Below are 10,888 nucleotides of genomic sequence, written 5' to 3' on the forward strand. Positions count from 1 at the left end.
TTAAATTCAACATTGTCCCCAATGTTTCAACATGAATGCATGAAATATGATTGTATGAAGGATAATAAGGCTGAAGGTTAGAATTTACCTAATAGACTGACCGCATACTGTTGTTGCTCACCAATTATCATAGCAAATGAAAAAATTATGTACAAACATGATGCCCAGAGATGGTCACCCAAGAGGGGGGTGAATTGGGTGTTTTAAAACTCTTCGGCTAATTAAAATTAAAACACACAAATATATGAAATAAGGTAATGATAGTGGGATGAGAAGACACAATCACAAACACACGGTTTTATAGTGGTTCGGAGCTTCCACCGCTCCTACATCCACTCCCCAAAGCGCCTTTGGGTATTTCCACTATAATCCAAGATTACAGTACGGTAGTTTTGCGAGTTTACTACCCAACTCGTTGTTTTACACCGGGCTCACAACAAACCCTAAACCCCCAATTTCTCTTAGGCTTGGGACGCCTTTCCCTTGTTCCAAGTCCCTTGACTTGAACAAGCACTACAATCAAAGAGTTTACAAAAGAGAATAAAAGCTCTAAAAAGCAAATATATCAATTATGAACAATTTAACCCGGAAGAATCTTTTTGCCGTTGGAAGCGTGGGAGATGTTGATTCTTCCGATGTGGAGTGCGTAGGATCGAGTGTGAGCTTTGAATCCCGAGCGCACGAGAGCGGTTGAGCTTGAAATCACAAGAGAACCTTGAATGCACTTGATTTCTACACTTTAATGCTCTCACTCTCTTGAACTTTTCTCTCTTGAATAATTTTGCTTTTGGGTTGGTGAAGAGTTGTTGAGAACCACTTAAGAGGTCCCTTTTATAGCCCAAAAAGCAAATATAGCCGTTAGAAACAAAAAGAGAAGGATTTGAAATTCAAACCAAACCTGAAAAGCTGTCAGTCGCGTCCCAGGCGCTCCGGGGACGTCTCTGCTACAGCGAGAGACGTCTCGCCTACAGGATTTTTACTTTTTACTTTATCTGGGGTCGACTCGGCACTTTACGGGGACGTCTCGGCTTGTCTGCACTTTTTGAGTGGGGACGACTCCGCTTGTTTGGGGACGACTCCGCTTCTTTATCTTTGAAAAATATGTCCTCTGGAATTCCCTGAGAGAGTCGACTCCGCTCTTTCAGGGGACGTCTCGGCTTGTCTGCACTTTTATGCATGGGGACGTCTCCGCTATCTCAGGGTCGACTCCGCTTCCTTATCACCGCAGAAACCATTCTCTGGAAAACCCTGAGAGAGCCGTCTCCGTCATCTTGGGGACGACTCGGGAAGTCTCCTTTTTGCTTGCGGGGACGACTCAGCGTACAGCGGGGACGTCTCGCGCATATCCCTTGAAAAACGTTTTTCTGCCGCCACTGAGAGAGTCGACTCCGCTACTGAGAGAGTCGACTCCGCTAACGCGGGGACGACTCGGCAGGTGTCGGGGACGTCTCCAAGTGTGCCAGTTCTTCCTGTTTGTGCCAGAGACGTCTCTGAAACTATCAGGGGACGTCTCGGCTGTCCCTGAACTTTTTCTTTAGCTCAAAATATTCTTCAATAAATTCATAAAAATTATGGGAACTTGCCTAGACATTTCTTAACAATATTCTAAGTAAAACACATGAATTTCTCAATTGAATTGTTAAGATATAATGGAATTTTACTCTAGTGTTTTGTATTCATCAAAATCCATTAGGGGGTCAACAATCTCCCCCTTTTTGATGATGACAAAACACTGAGTATATGCAAAATTTGAAATTTAAACATATACACAGTATTGATCAGATATACAAGTATAATGTTTTGATTTGAACTAGATACAATGTGCATCACTCAAATTTCCTTGTGCATAGAATTGTTCTTAAATGATTTTATCATATGAACTGAATTTGAATCAAGTTAGAATGAAATATTGATGCTGAAGATAATTGGAAGCTAGATTCTTTTTGACTCCCCCTTTCTTTTCCAGAAGGGCAATTATCTTAAAAATCAATATTCTTCAATAACCATATCCCTTACAATATTGATACCACCACTCCCCCTTTTTGTCATCAACAATGAAGGGGACAAATTATCCTTAGGTGCTTAAGACTCAATTTATAGTAGAATTCAGCATTCATTTTACTCCCCCTTTGATATTCAGGTTGTGCTCCCCCTGTTTCATATGCTTTGATAAGTTGTGCCAAATTTAAATACTTAATGTATGTTTTGAGATTCTTATGACACATCAAGAGGCACATTCATATTCACAGAAACACATCCACAGAAATGGCAATGTACACACATTTTTCAAAAAGGGATTGTATTCATGTATCATTGTGAGATTTTGAAGTCATTACATAGTCAAAAAGAAGAAATCATTACAGGTATTGATTTCTAATACAAAAGTGTTTCAAAATGGCCTAGGATTTACAAAAAGAAGATCCTACTGGATATCCATCATCGGCGTCGTTCCTCATGGTGCCTACCAGTTGTACTTTGTGCATAAGCCTTACAGGCTGCATCTATGAAACCATTGATAGAATCCATGAGGGTCTTAAAGTGATCTCCCTGTGACTTGTGGAAACCTGCCACAAGTGCTTCAAACTCTAAGGTTGCCATCTCAATTCTGCCTCTAAGTTGGGCAACTAAGGTGCCCACATTGCCATCTGGCTTTGTCAATTCTTTGAGGCTCTTGGAAATGGCCTTCAAGCTGTCCTTGAGCTCTAATGATCTGCAGGTTTCGGTGGCACCCACCCCAATTATTTGTTGCTCTTGGGCTTCAATTTGAGCTTTAATATCTTTCAGCTCTTGTCTGATGGGGGCCAGCTCCGCAGTCATCATGGATCTCATCTCCTCCCTCATCTGCTGACAAATGACAGATGCTAAGGTGTGCATCTGTTCCTCTGATAGGAAGGAGGTCCCACTGACTGGAGGAGGTGGTGGCATGGATGTGGAAGGTCCAGCTGAGCTGGAGGGAATATCAGGGATGTCCATGTGGCTAGGTGGAGGAGAGTGATGGTCAGACTCATGATGTGGGATTTCAGGCTCTATGGTTTGTGCTTTTCTTTTTGGAACCTTGACCCACGACCCATCTATCTTGTGAAATTCCATTCTTCTCATTGAGCCCTCATTGTAATAGTCGGTGTTTCTTAGGGCCTTTGCAGGTTCATTTGGTGGTATGGGAACCTTGAAGTGTTTAAATATTAAGGTAAAGATCATGCCATAGGGTATACTAAACCTAGAATACCTATGACATTGGGCAATGTAATTTAGCATGAGTCTAGGGAGGTTTAGGGGGATCCCTTGTAGGATATGGTGCATTATAACTAAATCTCGCTCCGAAACAAAATCGAAGCGACCGGTTTTAGGGAATAGGACCCGATTGACAATGCTTAAAAGAAGTCTCATTTCTGCATTTAGGTCCTGGGAGTAGACAACATCAAGAGGGCCGCAGTCCTCTCTTCCTAGAATCAAGTTTAGGGCTATTTCCCTTTGGGGATGTGAGGTCGGTGCCTCACCGTCCTTAGGAATTTGTAGGATAGTGGATAGGACATCCTCATTAATTTCTACCAATGTCCCTCGGACATATGCAGTGTACCCTAAGTCCCCTAAGGCCATATCACTAAACATTTCTCTAACAAGGCCGGGGTAGGTCGAGGTTTTGAGGGTGCAAAGGTGCTCCCACCCTTGGGCTCGGAGTCTCTCTCCAATAGAGAACCCCTCATGATCTAGAAAGGAAAAATCGATGTACCTACCAGTCGTGACTGTGCGATTTGCACAGGAAATCGTCGTGGTTGGCGGAGCAACCGGAGGAGAAGGCGTGGAGGGTTCTTCCCGCCGTTCCTCACCGTCGCCCGCTACTCTAGGTCGCCTCCCACGGGTTGTCCTAGCTTTCTTTGGTGCCATGGATGCTAGGGTTTGCGATTTAGGGCAAATGGAAGCTAGGTTTTGAGGTTGAGAGCAAATGGAGGCTAGGGCTTTCCGTTTTGGTCGGGAATGAGGGAGAAAGCTCGAGTCGGCTCGAGCGATTTCGACCTATTTAAAAAGTCCTCATTCGGTCCCCGAGACGTCTCGGCGACTAAGGCGAGACGTCTCCCCCTGGGGGGACGTCTCGGCGACTTGCCAGAGACGTCTCCGGCACAAAAAAAAATTTCAGACTGCATTTCCAAAATTTTTGTTTAATCACCCTAATCAATCATGATTTCTTTTGATAAACACAGAGTGAATTTGTTTGTGATCCTCCCCCTTAATATTACATCTTATAATGATTTGATAATGATTTTTAACTTATTAATGTTGAAATGAGGAATGTTTGACCAAATTTCGAATACCCATGATATAGGCTCTGAAAATATCTCTATGAAGAGTCCAAGGGAGGGTAACCATCCTCCGGAAAGTCAAGCAGTTCGTCATTTAGCTTAGATGAATTTATGTTTTCACTTATGTTTGCCTTGAGGTGGATTACTAGTTCGAGTAGCAAAGCAATGCAATACAAGTTCAATTCATTTGCTAGGATCATACAAGCTCAAAGCATTCCTTAAGAAATTGAATCTATCTTTACAAAGGGGCTTTGTAAAGATATCAGCTAATTGATTTTCAGTACATACATATTCAATCACCACATCATTTTTCAGCACATGATCCCTAATAAAATGATGCCTAATCTCTATATGCTTTGACTTAGAGTGTTGGACAGGATTTTTTGTTAAGTTGATTGCACTTGTATTATCACACTTAATTGGTATATTGTCCATTTTAATACCGAAGTCTTCAAGTTGTTGCTTAATCCAAAGAACTTGGGCACAACAGCTTCCGGCTGCAATGTACTCAGCTTCAGCTGTGGACAAGGCAACTGAATTTTGTTTCTTGCTAAACCAAGAAACCAAGTTGGCACCCAAGAATTGACATGTGCCACTTGTGCTTTTTCTGTCGAGTTTGCACCCGGCAAAATCAGCATCGGAATATGCAATTAAGTTTATATCAGATTGTTTAGAGTACCATAAGCCTACATTAGATGTCCCTACTAGATATCTAAAAATTCTTTTAACAGCTTGCAAGTGTGATTCCTTAGGACATGCTTGGTATCTAGCACACATACAAACACTGAATAATATATCTGGTCTACTAGCAGTAAGGTAAAGTAAAGAGCCTATCATACCTCTGTACAATTTGCAGTCTATACTTTTACCTTTTTCATCTTTGTCAAGCTTGCAACTTGAGCCCATGGGTGTGCTGATTTCTTTTGCATCCTTTATCTTGAATTTCTCCAACATTTCTTTGATATACTTGGACTGACTGATGAAGATGCCTTCCTCTGATTGTTTTATTTGCAGCCCAAGGAAGAAGTTGAGCTCACCCATCATGCTCATTTCAAATTCTCCCTGCATAAGCTTGGCAAATTCTTGACAAAGACTATCATTAGTAGCACCAAAAATTATATCATCCACATAAATTTGTACAAGCAATAAGTCATTTCCTTTTCTTTTAATAAAGAGGGTTTTGTCCACATTTCCTCTCTTAAATTTGTTCTCAATTAGAAAATTACTTAATCTTTCATACCATGCCCTAGGAGCTTGCTTAAGTCCATACAATGCTTTATGCAATTTATACACATAATCTGGATGTAAGTGATTTTCAAAACCTGGAGGTTGTCCTACATAAACTTCCTCCATTATATAGCCATTTAAGAATGCACTTTTTACATCCATTTGATAGAGTTTAAAATCCATGAAGCATGCATATGCTAAAAGCAGTCTAATAGCCTCTAATCTAGCAACAGGAGCAAAAGTTTCATCAAAATCTATTCCTTCCTCCTGATTATATCCTTTGGCCACTAGCCTAGCTTTGTTTCTTAATACTATTCCATCTTCATCTAGTTTATTTCTATACACCCACTTGGTGCCTATAATTGAAACATTAGGGGGTCTTTTTATTAGAGTCCAAACTTCATTTCTTTCAAATTGGTTTAATTCCTCTTGCATAGCATTCATCCAATTATCATCTTTTTCAGCTTCTTCTAGTGATTTAGGCTCTATTTGTGAAACGAAAGCAAGATAATTACTAGTGTTTCTTAAAGAGGATCTAGTTCTTATACCTTGTGAAGGATCACCAAGGATTAGATCCTTTGGATGACCATGTGCATACCTCCATTCTTTAGGAAGATCTTGATTTTTTGATGGAGGTTGACCTTCTTCATCTTGCTGATTTGTATCTTCCTTGACCTCATCCTCATGTTGTTTGTCTTGTATGGAGAATTCCTTCATTCGGTCTTCAAGTATACCTGCATCACCATCTTCTTCTTTTCTAGAAGAATCTCCATTAGTTTCATCAAAAACAACGTGAATAGATTCTTCAACAACGAGAGTTCTCTTGTTGAAGACCCTGTATGCTCTACTAGATGAGGAATAACCTAAGAAGATCCCCTCATCTGATTTAGCACTAAATTTACTGAGATTGTCCTTTCCATTGTTTAAAATAAAGCATCGACAACCGAAAACATGAAAATAACTTATATTTGGTTTCTTACTTTTTATCAACTCATAAGGTGTTTTCTTTAAGATGGATCTAACTAAAGCACGATTTAAAATATAACATGAGGTATTTATTGCTTCAGCCCAAAAATACTTTGGTAGATCCGATTCGCACAACATGGTACGAGCCATATCTGCTAGTGTGCGATTCTTCCTTTCTACCACCCCGTTTTGTTGAGGTGTCCTAGGTGCCGAGAAGTTGTGATTGATACCATTTTCTTCACAAAATTTTTCAAAATGCTGATTTTCAAACTCGGTACCATGATCACTCCTAATTGCTTTTAGTTTAAGATTGAGTTCATTCGAAACTCTATTATGAAACTTAATAAAAGCGGGAAAGGACTCATCTTTATGTGCAAGAAATGAAACCCATGTAAAACGTGAAAAATCATCAACAATTACAAGACCAAATTTCTTACCCCCTAGACTAGCAGTTCTAGTGGGTCCAAACAAATCCATGTGAATTAGTTCTAAGGGTTTTGATGTTGAAACTATGTTCTTAGACTTAAAGGAACTTCTTGTTTGTTTCCCTAATTGACATGCAGCACAAATTTTATTCTTTTCAAAGTCCATTTTTGGTAGCCCTTTGACTAGATCCTATGTAATTAATTTAGAGATTAAATCCATGCTAGCATGCCCTAACCTACGATGCCATAACCAACTAGTCTCATTGACTTTGGGATTCATGGCTACAAGACATTGGCCATCCTTCATGGTGAGATCATCAAGATCTACCATGTAAACATTTCCATGCCTATGTCCTGTGAGTATGATCTCATTATCAATTGGACTACTAATTATGCATAGTGACGATTCAAATGACACTTTAAAGCCCTTGTCACAAAATTGACTTATACTTAATAAATTATGTTTTAGTCCATTAACTAACAATATATTATCAATAAATGAGGAGGGTGATATGGAGATTTTACCAACACCAATAATTCGTCCTTTAGCATTGTCTCCAAATGTGACTAATCCTCCTTCTTTTGATTCCAAGGTGACGAGGAGACTCTTGTCACCGGTCATATGCCTTGAGCAACCGCTATCAAGATACCACATTCTCTTTTTATTTCCGGCTGCAAGGCATACCTGCAAAATGATCATGTGAAGCTCTTAGGTACCCAAGTTTTCTTGGGTCCTTCGTGGTTAGTGTGGTTGGTTCCCTTAGGCACCCATACTTTAGTTATGTTTTTGGCTTTCACAAATGTACTCTTGTTAGTTTGGATTTTTCTTTGAATACAAGAGTAGGCTTTATGTCCATTCTTTCCACAATGAAAACATGTAGGTTTTTCAGTTTTTACATCTTTTGCTTTTACAAAGAAATTCTTTAGATACTTTTGTTGTTTATTAGTTTTATATCCTAATCCGGCTTTATTGAAAACAGCTCTTTGATTTGAAAGAATGAGATTTAATTTTTCAGAGCTTTGTGTGAATTTTTCAACAATTGGTTTGTACTTATGTACCTCATTCTTGAGATTCAAATTTTCTTTAACTAGTTCTTCCTTATCTTTTTTAAGAGATTCAACATTTTGTGCAAGTGAGGTATTATTATCGAATAGGGATTTTACTTGTAGATTTAATTCCTTAATTAGTGTATTTGCCTTTTCATTTTCAATGTTAAGTTTTGAGTTTTTGATTTCTAGGTCAATAGTGTTAGTATTTTTAATGCTCTCCTTTTTATTTAATAGATTTTCAATATCTTCCTTTAGTTTTTGATTAGAGGCTTTTAATTCTTTATTCTTTGCTCCTAACATACCACAATCACCCATAAGTTCTTGAAAAGCCTCATATAATTCTTCTAAAGTAAAATTTATAGTTGGGTTTTGACATACCTCATCGTCTTCAAACGCCATGAAGCACAAATTGGCGGTCTCTTCCTTTTCTTCCTCGGAGGATGATGTGTCACTATCATCCCATGTTGCCTTTAATGCCTTCTTCTTCTCCTTTCCAAAATACTTCTTTTGTTGAGGGCATTTGGAACGAACGTGTCCCGGTCTCTTGCAATCATAGCATATGATTGGGTCTCTTTCTTTTTCCTTTTCTTTTTCCCAATCATTTCTCCCTCCAAATTTCTTTCTTGGGAAAGGTTTCTTTCTTCTCATGAATTTCTTAAATTTTCTTACTATCAAGCCCAAGTCCTCATCTTGGCTTTCTTCTTCACTCTCACTACTCTCTTCTTCACACACACTTGAAGTAGCTTTGAGTGCGATTGTCCTTTTCTTCGGCAACTCTTCTTCATGTTGCTTCATTGTGAGCTCATGCGTCATCAATGAGCCCAGTAGTTGTTCTAATCCCAAAGTGTTGAGGTCTTTGGCTTCTACGATTGCCGTGACCTTTGCTTCCCATGCTTTCGGCAAAGACCTGAGAATTTTACTCACAAGTTCCGGGTTAGTATAAGATTTACCCAAACTCTTTAGACCATTAATTATATCGGTAAAGCGAGTAAACATGCATGTGATGGTTTCATTAGGTTCCATCTTAAACAATTCATATTTGTGAACTAGAATGTTCACTTTGGACTCTTTGACTTGATTTGTACCCTCATGGGTAACTTCAAGCCTATCCCATATTTCCTTGGCGGAACTACATGTAGAGACTCTATTGAACTCATTTACATCTAAAGAACAAAATAGTGAGTTCATGGCTCTAGAATTGAGTTGAGCCATCCTATCATCATTCTCATCCCAATCCTCCTCAGGTTTGGGAACTCGAATGCCATTAACCACATGTGATGGTTCTTGTGGTCCCTTGACTATAATCCTCCACAAGGCATAGTCTTGTGCTTGAATGAAGATTTTCATTCTAGTCTTCCAAAAGGTATAATTTGTCCCATTGAAGAGTGGAGGTCTATTGGTTGCTTGCCCCTCGGCAGGAACATTGTTAAAGGGTGTTCCCATCTAGATCTTTGGCTAAGACGGTTAGGTCTTTCAAGAAATACACAGAGCACCTGCTCTGATACCACTTGTTGCCCAGAGATGGTCACCCAAGAGGGGGGTGAATTGGGTGTTTTAAAACTCTTCGGCTAATTAAAATTAAAACACACAAATATATGAAATAAGGTAATGATAGTGGGATGAGAAGACACAATCACAAACACACGGTTTTATAGTGGTTCGGAGCTTCCACCGCTCCTACATCCACTCCCCAAAGCGCCTTTGGGTATTTCCACTATAATCCAAGATTACAGTACGGTAGTTTTGCGAGTTTACTACCCAACTCGTTGTTTTACACCGGGCTCACAACAAACCCTAAACCCCCAATTTCTCTTAGGCTTGGGACGCCTTTCCCTTGTTCCAAGTCCCTTGACTTGAACAAGCACTACAATCAAAGAGTTTACAAAAGAGAATAAAAGCTCTAAAAAGCAAATATATCAATTATGAACAATTTAACCCGGAAGAATCTTTTTGCCGTTCGAAGCGTGGGAGATGTTGATTCTTCCGATGTGGAGTGCGTAGGATCGAGTGTGAGCTTTGAATCCCGAGCGCACGAGAGCGGTTGAGCTTGAAATCACAAGAGAATCTTGAATGCACTTGATTTCTACACTTTAATGCTCTCACTCTCTTGAACTTTTCTCTCTTGAATAATTTTGCTTTTGGGTTGGTGAAGAGTTGTTGAGAACCACTTAAGAGGTCCCTTTTATAGCCCAAAAAGCAAATATAGCCGTTAGAAACAAAAAGAGAAGGATTTGAAATTCAAACCAAACCTGAAAAGCTGTCAGTCGTGTCCCAGGCGCTCCGGGGACGTCTCTGCTACAGCGAGAGACGTCTCGCCTACAGGATTTTTACTTTTTACTTTATCTGGGGTCGACTCGGCACTTTACGGGGACGTCTCGGCTTGTCTGCACTTTTTGAGTGGGGACGACTCCGCTTGTTTGGGGACGACTCCGCTTCTTTATCTTTGAAAAATATGTCCTCTGGAATTCCCTGAGAGAGTCGACTCCGCTCTTTCAGGGGACGTCTCGGCTTGTCTGCACTTTTATGCATGGGGACGTCTCCGCTATCTCAGGGTCGACTCCGCTTCCTTATCACCGCAGAAACCATTCTCTGGAAAACCCTGAGAGAGCCGTCTCCGTCATCTTGGGGACGACTCGGGAAGTCTCCTTTTTGCTTGCGGGGACGACTCAGCGTACAGCGGGGACGTCTCGCGCATATCCCTTGAAAAACGTCTTTCTGCCGCCACTGAGAAAGTCGACTCCGCTACTGAGAGAGTCGACTCCGCTAACGCGGGGACGACTCGGCAGGTGTCGGGGACGTCTCCAAGTATGCCAGTTCTTCCTGTTTGTGCCAGAGACGTCTCTGAAACTATCAGGAGACGTCTCGGCTGTCCCTGAACTTTTTCTTTAGCTCAAAATATTCTTCAATAAATTCATAAAAATT

General features: G+C 40.3%; 1 protein-coding gene across 1 annotated transcript; it reads right to left on the reverse strand.

Annotated features, from left to right (window-relative positions):
• Positions 1-7,437: 7,437 nt before the first annotated feature.
• On the reverse strand, positions 7,438-9,915 carry LOC149753770 (uncharacterized). Its single transcript, XM_089930109.1, has one exon. It carries the CDS (start codon positions 9,407-9,409, stop codon positions 7,613-7,615), a length of 1,797 nt encoding a protein of 598 aa, XP_089786235.1. The 5' UTR covers positions 9,410-9,915; the 3' UTR covers positions 7,438-7,612.
• Positions 9,916-10,888: the final 973 nt, after the last annotated feature.

This window comes from Phoenix dactylifera, chromosome 4 (genome assembly GCF_051530095.1).
Source record: "Phoenix dactylifera cultivar Ajwa chromosome 4, Ajwa_hap1_PhDact_Kaust_v1.1, whole genome shotgun sequence".
In the NCBI taxonomy this organism is placed as follows: Eukaryota; Viridiplantae; Streptophyta; class Magnoliopsida; order Arecales; family Arecaceae; genus Phoenix; species Phoenix dactylifera.